This window comes from Silurus meridionalis, chromosome 4, assembly GCF_014805685.1.
Source record: "Silurus meridionalis isolate SWU-2019-XX chromosome 4, ASM1480568v1, whole genome shotgun sequence".
Classification (NCBI taxonomy): Eukaryota; Metazoa; Chordata; class Actinopteri; order Siluriformes; family Siluridae; genus Silurus; species Silurus meridionalis.
In genome coordinates, this window is record NC_060887.1 from 12,763,249 (window position 1) to 12,787,012 (window position 23,764).

The 23,764-nt window shown below is 34.0% G+C and overlaps 2 protein-coding genes across 2 annotated transcripts; both read left to right on the forward strand.

Annotated features, from left to right (window-relative positions):
• Window positions 1-3,050: 3,050 nt before the first annotated feature.
• On the forward strand, window positions 3,051-8,071 carry LOC124384117 (carcinoembryonic antigen-related cell adhesion molecule 20-like). Its single transcript, XM_046846675.1, has 6 exons — window positions 3,051-3,144; window positions 4,850-4,879; window positions 5,058-5,306; window positions 5,425-5,703; window positions 6,046-6,312; window positions 7,406-8,071. The coding sequence occupies exons 1-6, from the start codon at window positions 3,102-3,104 to the stop codon at window positions 7,507-7,509; spliced, it is 972 nt and encodes a 323-aa protein (XP_046702631.1). The 5' UTR covers window positions 3,051-3,101; the 3' UTR covers window positions 7,510-8,071.
• A 5,821-nt stretch (window positions 8,072-13,892) lies between these two features.
• On the forward strand, window positions 13,893-20,316 carry LOC124384115 (carcinoembryonic antigen-related cell adhesion molecule 5-like). The gene is made up of 9 exons (XM_046846672.1): window positions 13,893-14,004; window positions 14,879-15,178; window positions 16,155-16,430; window positions 16,570-16,833; window positions 16,974-17,249; window positions 18,063-18,314; window positions 18,418-18,693; window positions 19,307-19,537; window positions 19,695-20,316. The coding sequence occupies exons 1-9, from the start codon at window positions 13,950-13,952 to the stop codon at window positions 19,787-19,789; spliced, it is 2,025 nt and encodes a 674-aa protein (XP_046702628.1). The 5' UTR covers window positions 13,893-13,949; the 3' UTR covers window positions 19,790-20,316.
• The last annotated feature ends 3,448 nt before the right edge of the window (window positions 20,317-23,764 follow it).

A 23,764-nucleotide genomic window follows, 5' to 3' on the forward strand; every position in this document is an offset into this window, starting at 1 on the left:
TTTATTAGAGAATCTTAAACATGAGTATACTACTGTACATGAACTTTGCATACACTGTAACTGTACATAAAATATTAGGTAATTTCTATTTGCAACATCTTGTGTCCCTGTGTGGTGCATGGAGCATGTTTTACAGATTGTGTGTAAATATACATATTATTTTTTGTTTGTCTGCTTCATCCCTAATACAGTATCCTACTGTTAAAATATTGCATTCTTGGATTAATTTGTTTTAAGTTCTAGATGTTTCTATGTCTAGCTACTTCAGTTTGACTTTTCTGTTATGATGGGAACAGAGGGTATGTGCCTGTGCTGCAGACAAACTAGATTTATTAGTACTTTAATGAAGAAAACCAATTCATGTTAATAAAATTATATATATATATATATATATATATATATATATATATATATATATATATTATTAATTTCTTTTTTTAATGATTGTATTGAATTAAAATTGATTAAATTGATTCAATGTCTTTTTACTTTAAATTTACACGAAAACTTTTACAATGATCTACTCATTCATTCTTAATTTTAATTTGGGATTTGTGCCATCTTGTGGAAGAATAAAGAACTCTCCTGTAGTTCTTTATTCTACCACAAGATGGCACAAATCCCAAATTAAAATTAAGAATGAATGAGTTGCATTTACACTATAAAAAAAAACAACTTACAAACCCTGTCATGTGTTACAGGTTACTTATTTGGTACTAATTTTTTTGCATGTTTGTCACACTTTAATATTTAGATTATCAAACTAATTTAAATATTAGTAAAAGATAACACAAGTGACACAATGAGCAGTTTTTAAATGAAGGTTTTTATTATTGAGAGAAAACAAAATCCAAAACTACATGGACCTGTGTGAAAAAGTGTTAAAACTGTGGTTTATCACACCTGAGTTCAATTTCTCTCGCCACACCTATTTGCAATCAAGAAATCTTTTAAATAGGACCTGCCTGACAAAGTGAAGTAGACCAAAAGATCCTCAAAAGCTAGACATCATGCTGAGATCCAAAGAAATTCAGAAACAAATGAGAAAGAAAGTAATTGAGATCTATCAGTCTGGAAATGGTTATAAGGTCATTTCTAAAGCTTTGGGAACCACAGTGAGAGCCATTATTCACAAATGGCAAAAACATGGAACAGTGGAGAACCTTCCCAGGAGTGGCCGGCCGACAAAAAATGACCCCAAGAGCACAGCGACGACTCATCCAAGAGGTCACAAAAGACCCCACAACAACATCCAAAGAACTGCAGGTCTCACTTGCCTCAGTTAAGGTCAGTGTTCATGACTCCACCATAAGAAAGAAACTGGGCAAAAATGGTCTGCATGGCAGAGTTCCGAGACGAAAACCGCTGCTGAGCAAAAAAACCCATAAAGGCTCGTCTCAGTTTTGCCAGAAAACATCTTGATGATCCCCAAGACTTTTTGGAAAATTCTCTGTGGACTGAAAAGACAAAAGTTTAACTTTTTAAGGTGTGTGTCCCATTACATCTGGTGTAAAAGTAACACCGCATTTCAGAATAAGAACATCATACCAACAGTAAAATATGGTGGTGGTAGTGTGATGGTCTGGGGCTGTTTTGCTGCTTCAGGACCTGGAAGACTTGCTGTGATAAATTGAACAATGAATTCTGCTGTTTACCAAAAATCCTAAAGGAAAATGTCCGGCCATCTGTTCGTGACCTCATGCTGAAGTGAACTTGGGTTCTGCAGCAGGACAATGATCCAAAACACACCAGTAAGTCCACCTCTGCATGGACAAAATGAAGACTTTGGAGTGGCCTAGTCAAAGTCCTGACCTGAATCCTATTGAGATGCTGTGGCGTGACCTTAAAAAGGTGGTTCATGCTTGAAAACGCTCAAATGTGGCTGAATTACAACAATTCTGCATAGATGAGTGGATAAAAATTTCTCCACAGCGCTGTAACAGACTCATTGCAAGTTATCGCAAACGCTTGATTACAGTTGATGCTGCCCAACCAGTTATTAGGTTTAGGATGCAAACACTTTTTCACACAGGGCCATGTAGTTTTGGATTTTGTTTTCCATCAATAATAAAAACTGCATGACAGCTAAACACTGTTACAAACCTTGTGTATATGTATATATATATATATATATATATATATATATATATATATATATATATATATATATATATATATATAGTTTTGTATAGGTTTGTAACAGTGTTTAGCTGTCAGAGAGGTTCCTTTTTGCAAGTAAATTTCAACACAAAAAAAATACACTGTGTACCGTTTTTAACTTGCAAGCTTCTGTTGCTTAATTGTTGATTCTGTAATTCTTTGTGTAAAAGGAAACCTAAATTTGTGCAACTTTTCTGTTATGCCAGTGAAAGGAACAAGACGTTACATTGCACACGATTTCAAATCCCTCCATGTATGTTCTTATAAATGTACTATTTTAATTTTTTTTTTTTTTACATACCCAGTATTAAAACGCTTTGTGTTTACAAGGTAGATACTAGTATTCAAAGCAACTCACAGGTGAGGCAGAAATAGAAAGTATCTAGCTAAACAGCTAAAGGTTGAAAGAGTCAATTTAGTTATGAATTAAGTGCAGTCTATTGTAGGAACTGTACTTTCCACTTCAGATTTCCAGAATGTGCTTCTGTGTGCATCATGTATTAATAATACAAATTATTAATGTAGTTTATTTCCAAATATTTTTAAAAATGATATCATGTCAGCATATACACTATAGAAAAAAGTTTGACCCCATTTGTATGTGGTTTATCAGCGTCACATTCAACATTTAGTTCTCTTTTGCTATTCACAATGGCATTGGCATTCTGGAACAGATTTGGGTTTCCTAGTTCAAATGAAGGGAAAGTTTAATTTTAACACATCAAAAAACATCCTGTACAATTGTGTGCCTTCAACTTTGTGGCAACAGTTTGGAGAAAAACCATATATGGCTGGAACAGTTGGCAGTCCTAATACTTTTGTTCAAATAATATATGGCGCAATCTGGAACTCTACTAACTTCCTGTCATTTTGTCTACTTATAGTTTTAGAGATTAAATATCTTGCATTTTGAGAATCAGAGACAGAGAGAAGATTGAAAGATGATGCTGGATGTGAATATACATATTTTTCTGACAATTTTAGGTAAGCTTGTTTACTTTGAAAAATGTGTTTCATTTGTGAGAAGCAAATGTTCAGTATCAAGAAATAGATTTTACTGAATAATGTGTTTATTTGACTATATTAAAATTAGATTTGTTAATTATGTGAAGCATTATGGAACTTGATATCATTATTCATATATATATATATATATATATATATATATATATATATATATATATATATATATATATATATATATATAGTGAAAATATCTTCGGATTTCAATGGTATATTATTCCACATTACTCATGCTTTCAAGTAATTAAAAGGTGCTATTTAACTTCTTATTTGTGCAGCTGCTTTTGTTATAATATGATTTTTCAGCAGCTGTTATTTCTGTTTATTACAACTAAATGTGGTTTAAATACTCTCTTTCTAATGTTTTGCAAAATAAGCATTAACTGTGTCTACAGTGCTGTGAAAACGTATTTACATTTTTTTTTTCTTTTTGCATTTTTGTCATACTTAAATGACTCAGATTATCAAGCAAATTTAAATTTTACACAAAGACAACCCGAGTAAATACAATATGCAGTTTTCAAATGAGGATTTCATTCATTCAGTTGCCCCTAAACCTCATAACTGGTTGTGCCACCCTTGACCATGACCTGACCTGTTTAAGGTCATGCCACAGCATCTCAATCGGATTTAAGTCCAGACTTTGACTAGGCCACTCCAAAGCTGTTTTGATGTTGAGCCATACAGAGGTGGACTTGCTGGTGTGTTTCAGATCATTGTCTTGCTGCATAACCCAAGTGCATTTGAGCTTGAGGTCATGAACTGATGGCCAGACATTCTCTTTCAGGATTTTCTGTTAGAGAGCAGAATACATGGTTAATTCAGTTAGGGCAAATCTTCCAGGTCCTGATGCTGCAGACCATCATAGTGCTACCACAATGTTTGTCTGTTGGTATGTTCTTTTTTTATAAAATGCTGTGTTAGTTTTACGGCAGAAGTCATTAGACACACTCCTTCCAAAAAGTTCGAATTTGTCCAAAGGTATTGGGGATAATTAGGATTTTCTTTTTTGGCAAATGTGCGATGAGTGATCTTTTTAGTATCATTATAATGGCTCTGAGTATCATTATAATGAGTCCCAAAGCCTTAGAAATGGCTTTCTATCCCTTTTTACTGGTTAATAAATTACTTTGTTTCTCATCTGTTCTTGAATTTCCTCCAATCGTGTCATGATGTGTTGCGTTTTGAAATCTTTTAGCATGCTTTACTTTGTCACACTGGTTCTATTCAAGTGTTTTTTTGATGCAACAGGTCTGGCAGCAATCAGGCGTGGGTTTCGCAAATGAAATTTAACGAATCTTTCAAAGAAATGTGGTAAATCACAGTTAATGATTTAACAAAGTGGGTGGTTGGGGAATTACTTTTTTCACAAAGTGCCAGGCAGGTTTGGACAGCTTTTTTCCCCTCTAAAATAAACAAAATCTTCATATGAAAACGTTATTTTGTGTTTACTCTGGGCATCTTTGTGTAAATGTGATGATTGGAATCATTTAAGTGTGACAAATTAGCAAAAATAAATAAATAAACAGCACAAAAAGAAAACACAGCACTGTATATGTTAGACCATTACACTATATTACAGTTCTATTATTGTTTCTGTTCATGTGTACAATTCTTGTTTAATCATTAAAAAAAAAATGAGGAAATGAATGTTGCTGTATTTCAGGGCTTGTGCAGGTGCAGGTTGTAAAAACAAGTGAGTTTCTTCCATTCCATCTGTCTACTTACATATTCATGGTTTATTTTCATCTTTTAGTTCTATGTAATAAAATATAATATAATCAGTCTGTTTTAGATGCAAAATACAATAAATTGTAAACTTGATAAACATTTCCATAAGAGACAGTTCCATATTTTCCCTTTTCCTAATGTAGGTAAGCCACAATTTGTACAGATCTTAGGTCCTAAAGAGGTTGTAGCTGGAGTGAGTGCCTTTTATGAGTGTACTGCAGTGTGCAGCCACAAATGTAATTATACCTGGAATGTGAAAGACCAAACGTTTCCTGGAAGGGAATTTACCCTGACTGAAAACGGTGTCGACAGATTCGTCACACTACAATGCACAGTGTCCGATGAAGACCGCAAGTATTTTGTCAGCGATGTCAGATCAGTCACAGTCATAAGTATGTTCACCCTGCTGCTCAGATTTTCTCTGAATCATCAGTCACAGTGCACAATTCAGTCAAATATCACTTTTTATACATGCGAACAAGGTAATGATTGTCCTTTTAACTCTTACAGATCCCATTTCTGTGAAGCCATCAGCTGATCAATCAGTGCTTAACCAGACACCTAAAGTAGGCCAATCATTTCGTTTAACATGTGATGGGGTCTCAAGACCAGTCGCTATAACCTGGCTTAAGGATGGTGCAACTCTTAAATTAAACTCCAGGATGAGCCTATCTCCAGACAACATGACTCTGTCTTTTAGCCTTCTGGCAGATTCGGATAGTGGCAAATATCAGTGCAAAGTCTATAATGGAAATGTCACTGTAATAAGCAAGGTCTACCTGATTTACCGTGAGTAAGCCTAATTTCTCTCACACAGCAAAATATTTCCTTATTGTTCTCATAAAAGGTTGACATGCTCTATATATCCTAACATCTAAAATCTCAGATAAATTAGATAATTATCTGAACCTTTAAAGGTCATAAGTTCAAACTCCAGCTCAGACAAGTGCTTCAAGTAATGGCCTTTGATCTTAACCCTAAACTTGTATGAATGAGCTCAGCATACATTAATCTGGACATGGACATGTCTGCCAAATGCTGTAAACTAACTTGTAAGGTTTAGATAATTATGGTGGATAAGGTCAAATTCAAATACATGACCTGATGTTACCTCATGACCTCCTTCTGCAGTTGGATATGTTATCATTAATCTGAGTGGGCCAAACCGAGCTGAAGTGGGCATGCAAAGCAAATACACCTGTGCTGCACAGTGTGGAATGGATTGCACAGTGCAGTGGACTTTGAATAAAGGCTTTCCAAGGGGAAGATTTATTGCTGAGGGACCACAGATCCTCTGGACACCCTCTGACCTCGGACAGACACAGGTCTTCACTTGCATTGCTCTGACCCCGGGGGGAGAAAATATTGGACAGGTCACCAAAACCGTGACTGTTGTAGGTGAGTACAAGCAACAGAACTCGGGCGCCACCTGGTGGATAGGAATAACAATGACCTATCCTTTTCAATCTGAGAGTTCCATTTAGAATTTTGTGTTTGCTTGTTACCCCTATCAGAGATATTAGTGTTTTGAAAAACCACTAGTAGTTCAGGGATTTTTAAGAAAATGGCATCCTATTACTGAGATACACTACCACCTTGAGAAGAGATAAAGAGCACTAGTCTGTCTGAATCTTAATGATGAATGAATTAGCAGCAAAACACATCACATAGTGTAAAAGGGAATTGCTTTTTTGTAATGTATGCTCTCTGTATATTCACACGAGATATTACTCGTGTGAAAATACTTATTACTCTGCCATCTTGTGGGAAGATAAAGAACACCTTAAAGCTGTACTGTATAACAGTGTATGACACTACAATACACTATATGGACAAAAGTATTGGGACACTTGAACTTTCCTGCCCATATGTGGTTCTTCTCCAAACTGTTACCACAAAGCTGGAGGCACACAATTGTATAGGATATCTTTGAATGCAGGATAAAAACATTTTGTGTTCACTTGAACTTAGAAACCCAAACCTGTAGCAGCATGGCAATGCCCCTGTGCACAAAGCGAGCTCCGTGAAGATCTGGTTTACATGAGTTGGAGTGGAAGATCTTGAGTGGCCTGCTAGAGAGCTCTGATCTCATCCCTACTGAACACCTTTAAGATGAATTGTCATGAACACTGACTGCAACTCACCTTTATCAGTACCTGCCTTTAGTAACACCCTTGTGGCTGACTAACACAAATGTCCATAAGCACACTCCAAAATCTAGTGGAACATCTTCCCAGAAGAGTGGAGGAAATTATAAGAGAAAGTGTGGAATGCAATGCTCAAAAAGCACATACCGTACTTATGACCAGGTGTCCACAAACTTTTGTCAATATAGTGTGGATCCAAATTTCCTTAAAAAGCCTGCCATTTGTAAAATTTTGGGGTTATTAAGAATGAATTATTAAACATTTTATAAAGAATTGGCAAGCCTTTTAGCAGCATGATACATAAATAAAATAAAATAAATAAAGTGTGATTTGCTCTTTTGCAGAGGCGCAGCCACGCCCCAGGCCCAGTAATGCTCAATCAAGCAAACCCAGTGTAGCCGTGGTGAACTTTGCATCTCTGCTGATGTTGGTTTCTGCTTGTGTCTGAGGTTTGCCACACTAGAACAAGCTCTACACACAGTCATATCACACACACACTATCAGACTTTTTATCTTTTAAACTTTAGCTCTTCTCAAACCATCTGTTTTATCTTACATTGTACTGATATATACTGTATATTTAACCATCATTCAGGCATCACTTATTTTGTGCTTCAGCATTTGCCTATTTTTGATATGCTCATAGAAGATTCATATTCCTAAAATGCACATAGCCAACTGTATATAATTCATACAATTGCTTAGGTTGCATAATGCTTTTACAGTAGACATTGTCACAGAAATGTGAAGATGCAGACTTAGATTTCTAATAAGAAAGCAAGACAGTAAGGTGAAAAAAAATAGTAACTAAGTCAACATGAGGAAAACATTAACCTGAAACCAGACTGAAAATAGAATCCATTATCTTCTGAGTGATGACAGAAAAAAGGATTATAAATCATCTTTATTTCCAAAACTGTATATTATAAAGCCAAAAAGTACTGTGATGGTTGAATGAATGGCAAAAGTATATAGTAAAGTATACTGTGAATAAAAGTTCTGGGATGAGACTTGCTTGTGTTCTTCATTGTATGCCTGCCATTAATGAGATCCATTTATCTCCACCTTCAGTCAGAATAAAAAATACTAAGAAATGAATATGTTTTACAAAACAAAGTATACTTCTAGACATAATACATTTTTTTTCTGTTTTAAACGTAAAAAACTATTAATTTTGGGCTGAAATTTAATTTCCATAAATACCTACTCCTGTACACTGAGCCGTAAGAGATTTAATTTAAAGTAATTTATCAGTTTATCAGTGAATCCAAGCACAAAATCTTTACAACAAAAGCTGACAATTATCCAAATGCTGCAAAAACTACTGCACAATAATTATATACATAATTTAAAAAAACAATAATTATATACATACAAAAGCCCAGAAGCAAGTGAAAAATAGATGTAGGAAGAACACAACTAAATTTACAGACGCATATACAATCTATTAGGTTTAAGTAAATGTCTCTACTAAGTGATGTTTTGATAAATTTGTGATATACTGTGTGTAGCCATGGTATGACCAATAGGAGAATTGTAATGCCAATTTTATGATATGTTTTTATTTATGTATTTATTTTAATATAACAGAATCTGCTGACCTTTAACATAGATGTAATGTGTTCCATGATAAGAGAGAAACTACATTTTGTTCCAGACATTGCTTCATCAGGCATTTGCATCTCTAAGGAGGAAGCAGCATGGGTGGACCTCTAAAACATTACAGTGACTAATGAGCTCTGTCATAAGCTTTAAAAAGTTTTATTTCAGCAAACCTTTGTTTCATTCCTCACCTAGGGAGATTTAGTATAATTCTCACCCTAACACACACACACACACACACACACACACACACACACACACACACACACCGGAGGGTGGGGGTTTATGAGACACACCCAGGTAGACAAACTTACGCACTCACACATGACAAAGAGTTTTCAGTATCGATGTCCAAGTGCACACGGAAGAACTGAGACTTCCAACACTGAACCTTGTGATAAAAAAGTCACCATCAACTTTACTATTAAAGCTATGCTAAAATAACAATCTAAATATAAATAAAGCACTTAGAAAACGTATATACCTTCCAGATTTGTTAAAAAAAAAAGGTGCACTGATCACATTATTCAGTTTTTTTTTTCTTTTCACAGAACAGGCTGCGACACTGTTTGCTCTGCAGTGCATGATAGAATTGTCTTTCTCTGAGTGCCATTTATTCACAGAGGCTCTTTAATCTTCTGCTTGCCCCCTGTTTAATGTATGCTGCTTAGGAACAAACACATGCACATAAACTGGTAAATACTGGTTAATCATTGCCACTATTGCACTATGGCCTCGATTTCAGTTATCATTTTAATATTTCTTTGCCGTCAGTTCAACTCTAACAAAGTGCTCTAATTATATATAAAGCATTTCTTTTAAAGCATTTTAAACATGAGCAGTTGAGGGCCTTAAGGGCCCAACAGTATCAGCTAGGCATAGCTTTGAAATCACTTTGAACTTTTCAATTAGATCATCTTAACCTCTGAATACCAATTCCCTAATAATATTTTTTTTGCAAAAAAAAAAAAAAAAAAAAGAGAGAGAGAGAGAGCACTATATAAAGTATATGGACAAAAAATATATACACCTGTCTTTTCCAGCCATATGTATTTCCTCATCAAACTGTTACTGTACAGAATTGTATAGGATTGATTTTGATGTGGTTGCATTGCATTGTTCCTTCACTTGAAATAAAAGACCAAATCCTGTTCCAGCATAACAATTTCACTGTGCACATTTCCATGAACATATGGTTTACATGGGCTGGAGTAGAATATTACTAAACACATTTTAAATGAATTGGAACCCTGACTGCTCCCCAGACCTCCTCACCCTACATCAGTGAACAATGAGCAACTTCCCAGAATAGTGGAGGTTATTATATCAGCAAATGGGGACTAGATGTGGAATGGGATGTTTAAAAAGCACATACATGTCTTATGGTAAGGTGTTCACAAATTGTTGTCCATATACTGTACTATTTATAGCATCAGGAAAAAAGCATTGATCTTTTCACACATTATACAGCATTTGTTATGTAAAAGCAGGAGGAAAACATTAATATTTAGGATAAACTAGCACTAGTTGAGTGACATTTGGCAAGTACCTGTAATATTGTCTGCTGTCTGACACTAATTGCTAAAATGTTTGTTCTTGTCTTTTGTTCAAACACATAAATCAAACCAAAGCTCAAAAACACCTTGTGGAACAGACCAATAAAAAGTTGAAAAACACTGCTGTCTACATGATATTTAACTGTCAACGAAAAGGTATCTTCTATTTTTTCTGTGAATGTATCAAACATATATTATATTCTAATTATAATATTAAACAATATATTATACGTATATGTGCATATATATAATGAATTGGAACACTGACTGGACCCAGCACTTACAGAAGTGCTTTAAAATAGTTGTCCTGTTTAACTTTTTTTATTAATTAAAATAACAATACTGGCTCGTTTATGAATGATATCAGGAATCACAATTTTTCCTGAGAATTTAACCATGACTTATACAATTGCTTGTTTCTCACATTTATTTTTACCCAAATTTGGGATGAAAATTGATACTTCAGAGATGCTTGAATTTCCAGCCCAATTTCAACTCTACCCCTTTACATCTGTCATTAAACACATTTTGGTTTGAGTGGCTTCCAATAAGCTTGATAATGTTTGCATATTACTTACATTTAGAAAGATTTGTGGAATAGCCATTATTGTTGGTGGTAAGATTTAAAGATTTGAAACGTGAAACTTCCCAATAGAATGACTCATTCTGCCTCCAAGATAGTTTAGTACAGTACTATATATGTATATACAAACATACTAAAAATCAATATATAACCATCAAATGATTTAAAAAAGCATAAAAAAACAACAGAATGCTAAATATTAAAACCAGGTTCTATACAACAATGGTAAGAAATTCATTGCACATTAGTGATTAATGAGTAAAAAGATTTATATAGCTCATATGTTGTGTAATATGTGGAATACAGGGTTATTCAAAAAGAATGAATTGCTTCAGTTCTCAAGCATCGTCATGGAATGAGTCAGTGACTTTTTAAAAGAGGACTTATCATAAAGAGTTAAGTTGATTGTGAGTATAATACTTGTGGCATGGCTGGAGTTTTGTATTACTTTTTTTCTTAATAAAATATTGAGTAATGAAATCGGTTCATTCTTTATGAATAGCCCTTTATTTAATTGTAATAAAATACATATACATTTAATAAGCATTTTTAGAGTGGGTATACACACCACACAAGTTGTTATTTCATTAAGCGTTTCAGCTCTTAAATAAGTGTAAATATGTTTTTATTTTTTAAGATACACACTGCATTCAATATAAAGCATGCAAGCATCATATTGGCTGTAAAGCCCATTTAGATATTTGAAACTGATTTTATATAGTTTTTTTGCGACTACAAACTTTATATTTTAAAGATATAGTCTTGGTCAAAGTAAATGCTACACTTTTTTGTAAAAGAGTGGCATGGAGGCGAAGGGGATAGTGATGCTGCATCACAGCTCCAAGAGTTTCTTCTGAACTCAGGTTACTATCTGAACACGGTTATATTCAGGGTGTATCCATGAATGAGATGTAAGGTGACAATTACCAAGATAAAGTGAATGCTAGTGTTTACACAATGAACTCACTGTGTGTATGGGTGTTTAAAATGTGCTCTAAACTATCTTGTAACATTTTCCAAGGCATCATAGAGAAACTGTAAATACCAAGTCAGCATGGCAACTATATAAATATATATGCCCATAGCTGAAACTGGACTATTAGGGCGATTATGCAGATACTTGACGTTACTATTTCCCTAAAAGAAGACATCGGATGTCATTTAATGTGTGTTTACTTTTTTTTATTTTGACTGCATTCACACAATGACTTTTATAATGTAGTGTTGCTGTAAACATCCCAATCAGTCAGCTCTCCTATACCATGTGACAGCAACCAAACAGGCAGGATAAAAACAATCGGTGTGCTTCAGTTGAAACACCAGACAACTACACATTTTCAAATAATGCTCATACAGAACACTGTAACGCACTCAGACGAAACCTCTCTTTGCCTTCTTCCACATGCATGAGCTAACAAACACCCACAATTGGTGAGCAGCACTGCTATTGATAGGGTAGGAAGACCTAGACACCAAGACGAAAGTGGTGCCTGTGCCTCCCAGCAACAGAACATTTAGAATTGTCACATGACAATTTACAGTTTACCCAGAAGTAAAAATTGAAATAAATATATATATATATATATATATATAAAATTCCTTTTTTTTTTTTTTTTTTTTTTTTTTTTTACAGAGCTCCAGCATCAAAGCTGTCAGTGACGTTGGCTTATCTGAAGCAAATATTAGTAATATAGAAACCGGCCAGCCTTCTTTCACATTCCAAGAAACACCTACACTAATATTAAAACTTACTGAGTTATAGCTTTTAGTGGGACAAATCTTTCCCAACTGTTGTAAAACCTGGCACATAAAGCACTCTTCAAATTTACAAAAGATTAGATAGTATAGCACAACAATATAGACTTTAGAAAAACCAATCTGTGTAACTGCTGTTTGGAGATGTGTTCGTCACCTGAAAACCAGTCGCTGCTGATAATATTGGCCCAGCCTACAGATCAACATGAAATTACTGCAGATTTCACCACATAGAAACCATAAACGTAAAGGTGGATGTTCTTCCTCAGATAACCTCAAAATGACAATTGCTTAGAATAATTTGCACTTCATGTTTAATCAATAAACAATGATATCGTCCATTTGGTACAACTGACTTTAAGTTAAAGCTGTATTGAATTTAGAAATGACTCCTAAGTTCCTGTTTAAACAAAGTTCATGTTTATGAATATATCCTGTTCAGTTTCAGAAGAAAAATGATTTTATTGGCACTCTCAGCGTTTCTTCTTTGTCTTTTTCCTCACTACTTCGTAGGGATATATTTATAGGTATAAATTTTTTATTTAGATTCAAAATTTATATATTTCTGTAAAGCTGCTTTGCCACAAGTTTTTTTGTTCAAAGTGCTCCATGATATTTTGTCACCTTGTCATTGTCTGTAGATTTACAGCATATAATTTATGTATTTAAGATTCTGGCAACATTTACAAAAGACAAAAAACAGCATTGCAATATAAAAAAGACTAACACATTTAATACATTATTATGTAAAATTAAAAAGAAAGAAAAAAATGTGAAATAAAAAAATTTTAATAGAAAAAAGTTGAGATTGAAGTCTGATCCTGAAAAGCTATATTGGTGTGTGTGTGTGTGTGTGTGTGTGTGTGTGTGTGTGTGTGTGTGTGTGTGTGTGTGTGTGTGTGTGTGTGTGTGTATGTGTCTGTGTGTTGTGCCTAAGTGGAATTCTGCCTTGTTGTCATCAAAAGCCCCTACTTAAACCTAGACTATGTGGCTTTCATGGTTAGATATTACATCGTTAGAACAACATCTGCCCCGAAGAAAAACACTAAGTTTTCATATTATGACAGTTTTGTTTTTTCTCTAGGATTGTCAGTCTTTGCATTAAATTTGTCATTCGTATGCCTACATTGTGATTGTAGCAATTGTGATCAGGTAGCAATTTACAATAAAACCATCATACATTGATGTCCAAACCTGTGTGTGTGTGCGTGTGTGTGTGCATGTGCGCATGTGCGTGTGCGTGTGTGTCAAAACAAATGTCAATATTTGCTGATCTAATTTTTGCATATGCCCAGAAGCAGTCATTTTAACACCACAAAAACCCTGTCACACACACTTCGTATAAACACAGAGGAAGCCACTAAGGAACCTTTTCTACAATCAAGTTCCTAAATGGAGTCTAAATGTTCCTGTTTCTTTGCTGTTATCTTCACAATCTACATAACAGGTACAGGTTCTGCCATTAATATTCTTACATGTCTTAGTTGTATTATAGACATTTATTATTATTTAAAAATGTTTGTTGCTTATATATTTTATTAAACCCAAATTTTTTCTAGGCACTATAAAATAATAACCTCATATTTTCTCACTCAAAACCCTTCAGAGAACTACAAAAAACCGAATTAAAAAATGTAAAGGATTTTTTTAAATCATTTTTCCTCTTTTGTGAATAATCAGCACTTTATTTGCCTCTAATTCTTTTTTCTTTGTTATGACAAAAACTTCACCCTTTATTCCAATGGCTTCCATAAAGTTTATGATGACCATTACTCGCCCTTCTTTGCTATATTTTGTAAGTAAAGAGGTGGATCTACAACCCTATAGAAAACCTGGCCGGAAAAATAAAACCCTTTTCCCAAACATTGATTCAGACCAAATGCCCAAAGACTTAAATCAACTAATGAGGTATTAGGAAATAGCAAATCTTTTAATATTTGTAAAGAACACTTCATGATGTAAATGAGCACAGTAGTACAATATCTCTAGATATAAACATATATAACAGTAACTATAATAATAGTTATAAAAATAATAACTATAATCACTGTTCTGTATAATGGATGGATGCTTACTTTAAAATGTGTCATTACGAGTCATTTGTTTTTACATATTTTAAAAAATCAGTTTGATCCCAAATCAAAATTAACTGTTAGATAATCCAAAAAATTTAACATTTCCAAGCGCATACTCCAAAATGTAGTGGAACATCTTTCCAGAAGAGTGGAGGTTATTATAACAGTACACCAGGACTAAAATGGGGACAGAAACATTGCTACTGTTTCATGCCACAGAATACACCTAAAACCATATTTTTTCAGGTGTCTCCTCTCTGACGGTGATTCCATCTGCAAATCCTCTTGCTGTTGGAGGAAATGTCACTCTTACTCTAAATCCTCACATAAACATCAGTGCCGGTGGTTGGTTGTTAGATGGAAACATCCTTGTGTTCTGGTACCCGGGAATGTTTATAGTGAGTGATAGTTACAAAGGACGAGTTGCTTTCAACACATCCACAAGTCAGTTCTCGCTGTACTCAGTACAAGTGACTGATTCTGGTGTCTATGCACTGCAAGGCATGAGTCCAACAGTAAATGCAGAACTTAGACTGTCTGTTCAGGGTGAGTATACAAACACACAATTTTCCAAATGATTTCTCTAATTTATACATGGAAAATTTGGAATAAAAAAGGTAAAAAGAAAGAAATGCGTTACGTTAATTGACAAAAAACTGAAAAAAAATACTTAACAATTTTACAAGATTATAGAACAACTGATACTGAAAACAGTATTAAAATACAGGGCCAAGTTACCAAATAGATTATGGGAAAAAAAATTATTATTTTTTAATGACATGGGAAATCTGTGTCTTCTGCCACAAAATAAATATGTAGAAATTGAGTTTTTGAATTCATTAGCAATAATTTGTAAATAAATAATGACATACCTTATACTTCTTTCTGAAGTTAATCTGACAAAATAAAAACTTCGCTACCTACTCAGGCAGGAGTTGAATTTTTCTCTTGGTGTAATAGATCAGATTGCTCTTGTTGATGAATCATCATTTTAATTGTATTTGAATTAAAGGAATAAGCCTGTCAAATACGTGAAAGGTTAAGGGCAGGGTTTTATTTTCATAGCACTTTTTTATTGGCTTATAAATATTTATTGGCTTATATATAGGAAATCAAACATTACCCATAGTCACTTCTTGTGTGAGCTCTGTTTTTGGATTTCTGTATTAATTATTACTAAGTAACCTATCAGAGGACTAAACATAAAAAAGCATTCAAAAAAATTTACTGAAAGTTACAGAAATATTCCAAATTTTAAAATCCAAGGTTTTTTAGGGGCAGTTGATAAACAAATCTAAAAGCATAGAAAGAATAGATTGTCCATATTCAAATGTTCTCTATTTGTATATTATTCATCTTTTACTATGCAGTGTAATATATCACTATATAAAATGTCATTAGTGATAGAACTTTAAAAACACTTTTGTAAGTGAATAAGGATGCCAAATGTTATAAATGTCAGTCTAAAGAATGGTAGTTTGACATTAAAAATGTTTTTTTTCTTTGCATTTTTTGCCTTTAGAGCCAATCACAAATGTCTCTCTAACAGTAAGTAAGACAAATCTGGTGGAGTTTAATGACAGTGTCACTTTCACCTGCTCTGCCCGAGGCACAGCGTTAGCATTCTCTTGGTTTAATGGCAGCTCCCAGGTCACAGCAGCCAATGCTCAACTCATCAGTAATGGAAGTGGTTTGATTATTAGCAATGTATCAAGATATGACAGTGGTCCTTTCAGCTGCTATGTGGTAAATGGAATTAGTAATGGTACTAGCAAGATCATTTCCCTTGATGTCAGCTGTAAGTATACAGTAGCATTGTTTTAAAATGTGCAACTCATGTCTATGATGAATCATTATTTAATAGTTCACATGGACTTAACATTGCAAGCTTTCAGTGGATTGCTGAATAGATATAACTAATATTGTATTCCTTTTAGATGGTCCCAGCAACCTGGCAATGGCAATTAATCCAAATACAATGAAATACATTTCAGGATCAAACATCACTCTGTCATGTTCTTGTGAATCCAAACCAGCAGCATTATTTCAATGGTCCTACAATGGCGTTTCTCTCAATATAACTAGTCCAACCTTTCAGCTTTCCAAAGCCACTAAGAACCATACAGGCGCTTATGCCTGCAGTGCCCAAAACACAGTGACTTTTCAATATGCCATAGTCACGAAATTAATCAACATCATTGGTGAGATTTTTTTTTTATTCAATTATTTCTCTTTGTTTTCTAGTTGATTATACACAATTCAGCAAGTACAGCTAACACTATCATTAGCCTTGCAGGCAGGATATCATTTATATTACCATTTCTCTTTCTTTCTTATTTAGACCCAATATTCTCTGCTTCAGTGGTGCCGGTTGGCGAGCCACCAATATTTAACAATTCATTTGCCTTGTCCTGTGACATCAAGGGACTAGTGGACTCTGTTTATTGGATAAAAGACGGCATACACCTGTTTTCAGACAGCATTCATTCTCTCTCCAACCAAAACAATACGTTGACATTCAATCAGCTCTCCCTGTCTGATAATGGGAAATACCAATGTTTAGCAAGCAATGCTGTGAGCAATATGACCAGCATGGCCTACTCTCTACTAGTTAATTGTAAGTAGCATATTTCACAGTTTATTTGGGTTTTTGGAAAAACACCCTCTGAAATATATTACAGTAGCAGTTATTACTTGACATAGTAGCATTTAGCTACTTGACATATACTCACTTGCCACTTTATTAGGAACATCTGTACATATGTTTTTTAACATTAGACTACAGAATAAAGAGAAAATTTGGCTTTGGTTTTGACAGTAGCTTTGTTGGTGCCAGAGGGTCTAAAAGAAAAATCAGTCACACTTTGTTGAAGAGAGAGATCAGAGTTGACAGATGGGTTAGAGATGATAAAGCTATTATAACTGAAATATCCACTCAACTGTGTCTAAGGAAAGTGTATCAGAATGCAAAACAAGTTGAGGTTGGTGAGGTATAGCAAAAAGCATGCGAATTTCACTCTGGTCCTCAAAGAACAGGAATTCTGAAACCACTTTGGACAGCTCACCCAGATTGGACAGTTAAAGATATATATTTTTTAAAATCATGCTGATGTTTTCAAAGATTTAAACTGTTCCGTATTTATCCTGCCACAGTCTTTAGATAATATAAACAAGTGTATATTATGTATAGTGAGTGTATGGACCTGATGGCTTGTTGTAATGACATTAGCTTAGAAAGCTCAAAAGAGCTAAATGCAATTGGAAATACTGCATTAATGTAGTACTGGATTGGATAATCTGAATTTATTTATCTTGCCTTGTGACCAGTCTATAAATGTAAGAACAGATTTGCAGGTACTATGATTTGAGCTATATAATATATTATGCTTAAATGTGACTGTTTTTTTTTTTTTTTTTTTTTTTTATTCAGATGGTCCATGGTCCACTAAGATTTCTGGCCCAATCATAGCGGAAGTAGGTTCTAATGTGACACTCAATTGCTCTGCTTCCTCTCAACCTTCCAGTCAATACAGCTGGTTCTTCCAAGGTTCTAAAGCAGGGCAGGGCTCTGTGTACCAGCCTGACATTTCTTCACTAAACAGCAGTGGAGAATACACATGCCTAGCCTACAATAACATCACAAAAAGAAATAGTAGTGCTACATGGAACTTAACTGTCATTGGTAAGTCCTGAAACTACATTTCTTTTATTCTTACTCTACGAGTAATATATTTTTCTTTATTTCTATGGACTTTTTTTAACTGTACTATATTGGGTTTTTTCAGTGGGTATTTCCTCAGTGGTGGTGACTCCCAGTACTCTCATTCCTCTGGCCTCTAGGAACATGCAACTCTTCTGTAATGTGACTGGCTTTTTTACAAGCATCCAGTGGCTAAAAGACAACCAGCCATTAAATACAACAGTGACAAGATCTATTTATATGAATGACACTTCTGTAGATTTTCACCCTCTGCAGATTGCTGATGATGGATTTTATCAGTGTGTTGCCACAAACACTTTTCGGTCTCACTCTAGCCAACCATACCGTTTATTGGTGAATTGTAAGTGATTTTGTCCTTCATCATGGTAAACCATGAGTTATCATCATTATGTTGTAGTATGAAAGAAAGTCAGTTCTGGACACTTACAAGAGTTCATCCATATTAACACTGATAATGAATATGCTGTAAATGGGAAGAAAATATACTTTTGACCAAATATTGGGTTCAATATTCTAAGAGTCTTCTTCATTTTCTTAGGATTTCCTTTAAAAAATTAGATCTTAGTAAAAAATGTATATAATCCTAATTGAACGGGATTATAAAAAGATACAGGAGACTCTGGTTTAAATGCTGCAAACGACAATTTCAGTTTTTTTTCAGTCTGATGTGGATAATGCTGCCAATGCAAGTAATTACTGTAGATAATCATCAAAGTTCTTTTGTATTGTATATAATTAATTCATTCTTGAATTCACCAATAATGTTGCTAAATCACAATTGTAGAGGTAGGCATGCTAGTTCAGTTAAACCAAAAGCTTTAAACCAACTGGTTTAATATAACTTCTATATTTCTCAGATCTGTATATTTTAAGCAAGGTTGTTCAATCAAATGAAGTTATAGCACACTGTTGAACATTTATTTATGCCTGACTGCATGTTTTTTTTTAAACAGATGGGCCAATAGATCTGACTATAGCAGTCGACGTTAAGGCCACCATTGTCTTAAAGTGCAGTGCAAAGTCTCAGCCACCAAGTGTTTACCACTGGCTCTTTAACAACACTGTGATTAAAGAGGATGCTATGTTAGTTTTAAATCTGATGTCTCCTTTGGGTAACAACTATACCTGTGTGGCCAGAAATCCTCTGACCAATGACACATCATTTTCTTCATATGTTATTTCAGGTAAGCAGAGCATATCCCAAAATTGTGCATCTGGTCTTTAGAGTTTAGAGAAAGTCTAAATGAAAATGGGGGATTATTTATTTTTGTATTATTATAAAATAATTTTCCTTATTCAAAAATTGCATAGTGGTTATTACTTTATGTTTTTCCTTCACAGAACGTGATGCAGTGGCCTCTGTTCAAATGAGCATGTTGTTGACTGTCATGTGTGCTCTTGTTCATCTTGTATTAATGTTTATGAAGCCCTTCTAAGCTGCTTTTTAAGTAATCAACATTACTGTGCATTTCTATCCTTTCCATGCATACTTTTTCAAAGAATCCGACTGAAGCCAGATATTTCAATTAATTCTGTTTTCCTGAAGCATCATATTATTATGGAGAATATTTAACTTTAATTTCCCACCTTCTCTATGGATATACAGTGATATCTGGGGTGGGGGGCTTGTTTTTTAGGAGGCATAAATGGCAGGGGACAGAATGATTTAGAGCTGTTTTCCCTAAAGCTCTCATTGGCTCCACATTCTGTGACAACACAACAAGTCTTGGCATATCCATGTGTCTGTTCTTGAAAACCCATTCAACCATCAAAATGTCCTGCTTCATTGATCACATTTATTTTGTCAGGACAGGGGGTTGGTTGGAGGGGCATGTTTGCCAGAATGATCAATGCTTTCACACAAATTCTTATTTTCATTTATTGTCCTCCTTTCCTTAAACAAATAATAATTAGTAAATCTGTAAAACAAATAATTACATTGTTGCCATGTTTAAAAAAAATCCTCATGATCATCTCCTTTTGCTACTACTTTTTAATAAACATACATTATGCACACCTTTATGCAAATTACATTTGTATTATTTGTTTATTGAGTGTATAACAGACAATACACAGAGCTGAATGATACTGATTTATACTTTTTTTTAAGAGATTGGTTTTAATTGTATAAAAGTACAGTTAATATATATTTTTCTATTAAAAATATCATCAGAAGCCACTTGGTGAAAATTGTTCATACATACAATCTGTATACTTTTAATTCTGTAATAAAATAGTACATGAAATAAATGATATATGGTATTGCATATGCAGCATTACTTTTCTAAATGCTATTTTTTGGAAAAGGTAAAAGGATGCTGGAAATGCTGAGTATTGATGCCAGCCTTGCGATGAATCTACAAGATGTATTGAAGAAGAAAAAAAGAGACTAAAATGGTGTTATAATGACTTTAGTCTGCCCCTTGTCTTTCATATTCATGTCTTGAATGGCTGCCTTGCATTGTTTGGATTTCAAAATGCCTTTCTTCATGCAGAGGTTCTTCTCCTCCAGACTGAGTGCATCTGAGAAAACAAATTAACAAAATCAGTAATGGTAACCAAGAGGGAAATTTTAAAAGATGGAAATGCAGAAGTCCTTGAGACTTACTTTGCATTTTGCATTGACATCCTTTCAGTGCTCTATTTTTTCCTAAGTACACAAGAGAAAAGTGTCTAGTCAAATTATCAAAGATAAAGTATACAACAATTTATCACAGTTCCTTCCTAATTTTCTTTATATGTCTGGAAAGCTAAACATTCTGCTGTTGCTGCTGTAATAAAACATGTGGCAAGTATTTTTTAATTTAAGTAATTCATGGAAGTTCATCAATATCATTTAATTCTGGCAATGTTCATTGAATGATTAATTATCTGTTTTAAAATGTTTGACGGACTAAACAAGGCTTGAAAACTAAAATAAATAAGAATTGAACACATGGATTTAGTTTAATGAAGAAAACATTGTTATACATAAAAGACTATTTTTTTCTTAGAGGCCTTTTTATATATTATTATATTATATCCCACACTCCTGGTTCCACCTTTTTTTGTTTTGCTTTGAAAAACACTGCTCACCTGGACAGGCACAGTTTGCACCTCGCTGCTTGATGGTTCTGCTATTGTGAGCAGGTTTAAATGCCTCTCCTGACCTGGCCACCACTGTGTAGAGAATAAAAAACTAAAGACTCAATTAAACCCTTTATTTACTGCTGTGAATATTGAATATGCTAATTGTAAATATATGCTAATTGTAAATATATATATATATATATATATATATATATATATATATATATATATAATTTAATAACTCAAATTAATGTTATTAAAGTATTCCTTTGGAAATAGTATTCTATTTGGACAGAAAACAAGCAAAAAGACTACAACTCAATAATGTTATATCTAGTACATATAAGAGATATCTTTTAAAAATGTTATTTATCCACCTTTTAGCTGTTGTCAGAAATTAAATTTAAACACAACCAGACCATTAATAAAATAATGGAATACACCTAACTTACATTTTTTGTTCGATTCTTTGGAGTTGGTGACTTCTGCGAGTGAAAAACAAGCAAATGTGAGCAGATGAGCGAACACATTATCTTATTGGTATGACATGCATGCATTCTCTTATATGCTCATTAAAAAAATTCACTATCAGTTCAAATGTACATTATTTTATCTCAGCAAAGGATATACAAGTGTAAAAGAAACAAGTACAATACCTTGGCAAAGAGCATTGAAGCCCACCATGGCAGTGACAACCAACAGGCAAACCACAAATTTCATTTTCTCTCAAAATATAGTTCACTTTCTACTTCTGACTTGATGTGCACCTTTGTCTAAAGACTGCAAATTGTGTGTTGAAGTGAAAAAGTTCACCATTTATAAGTAAAAGCTTTTGGTGTCTGCTTTCATAAACCATGCCTGAGCTTGTTGTAAGAAAAGTCGAATCAAAGCTGACATGTGTACAAAAGGTCCATATTAAATTCACACCAAAATGCCAAATTCTTTTCCCTCCTACTCCTTTTTGTTGGTTTTTTTTTCCTTTAAATTTTATGCTGGCTAGACATAAAAGTGTCCATGTTTGTGTCTTATCCTTTATTATTTCAAAACACTGCAATCATGGCAAGGATGAGAAACACAACACCTTCCCAGATGTAGTTCACTCTTCCATACTCTGGAAAGGACTTTCCTTCATGTCTTTTGTTTTTTTTTTCAGCGGTTCACTAAACAGAACATGATATGACTGCATTATCTTAAATCACCTCACCAAAAGACAAAACAAAGTATTGAACATCACTGCCCATGAACATTCTTTAAAAGTTCAATTATGTACAAAGGAAAATAAGACCACCTCTGTGCAGATCTAAATGCTTATTCAAAGTGCATTTTCCTTTATTTAGTTGAAACTACTGAGAACTGAGCAACTGCCTACACATTAAAATCATGTACTGGTTGTTTTGACATATTGAGATGTAGAAGTATTCTAGAATATAAAGTTGTTTGGGCACATCAGTCTTTACTTCACTTTCCTGCAGATGCTCTTACTATAAGAATGTGTGTCCTCTCATGCTTTTGGGCTTTGGGAATAGTAGAAACAGGGATGTGTAGGTGTAGGTCTCAGTGTGTCTCAATAAAGTTTCAGTTACTGTTTTCCTGAAAATTGAATCGTAACTGTTTGCACATGTTCTGTTTACTCATTGGTTCTGGTTCTCATTTTTTACGGACATCATCTGTACAATCATATATAAATTAGGCTTCAATTTCATGAGACTCCAGGCTCTGTTTTTTTTTTTTTTTATCCTGTCCAGTGTTTTTGTCAGCTTTCTGTTATTGGCTCACAGATGTAGAACCTGCCGTGGTCTTCTGCTCTTGCATCCCATCCGCCTCAATGTTCGACATGTGCATGCTGAGGTGTTTTTCTGCTCACCATTTTTTCAGTTAGTGCAGTCTTTCTGTCAGCTTAAACCATTCTATCCATTCTCTATTGACCTCTCTCATGAACAAGGCATTTTTACTCACCGATTTGTCACTCACTGGATTTTTTTTATTGCACCATTCTGAGTAAACTCTAGACTGTTCTGTGCGAAAATTCCAGATCAGTGGTAATGGAAAAAAAATCATATCATATCCTCTATTCTATTGGCTCATGTGAACGTTTACTGAAGAATCTGTCTTGTATCTGCATGATTTAATGCACTGCAGTCCTGCATTAATATTAAGGGTATAATACTAAAGTGTTCAGTTATCATATATTTTAATTTCACACATGGATTTCTCAGCTAAAATGTTTTTGAATAATGCATTCTTGGGTAAAAAAAAAAATCTAATGGAATCGTTTTTAACAAATGAGAAAATAAGATTCTGCCTATAAAATAAGATTTTACTGTAAATCTTGGAAAAACTCC

Excerpts from the sequence above, each read along its gene's own strand:
- LOC124384117 (XM_046846675.1), top strand. The coding sequence starts at position 3,102 with ATGATGCTGGATGTGAATATACATATTTTTCTGACAATTTTAG. Across the intron at positions 5,307-5,424 it reads CAGATCAGTCACAGTCATAA|ATCCCATTTCTGTGAAGCCA; the intron begins GTATGTTCACCC and ends TAACTCTTACAG. Across the intron at positions 5,704-6,045 it reads CAAGGTCTACCTGATTTACC|TTGGATATGTTATCATTAAT; the intron begins GTGAGTAAGCCT and ends CTCCTTCTGCAG.
- LOC124384115 (XM_046846672.1), top strand. The coding sequence starts at position 13,950 with ATGGAGTCTAAATGTTCCTGTTTCTTTGCTGTTATCTTCACAATCTAC. Across the intron at positions 16,431-16,569 it reads CATTTCCCTTGATGTCAGCT|ATGGTCCCAGCAACCTGGCA; the intron begins GTAAGTATACAG and ends TATTCCTTTTAG. Across the intron at positions 18,315-18,417 it reads ATGGAACTTAACTGTCATTG|TGGGTATTTCCTCAGTGGTG; the intron begins GTAAGTCCTGAA and ends GGGTTTTTTCAG.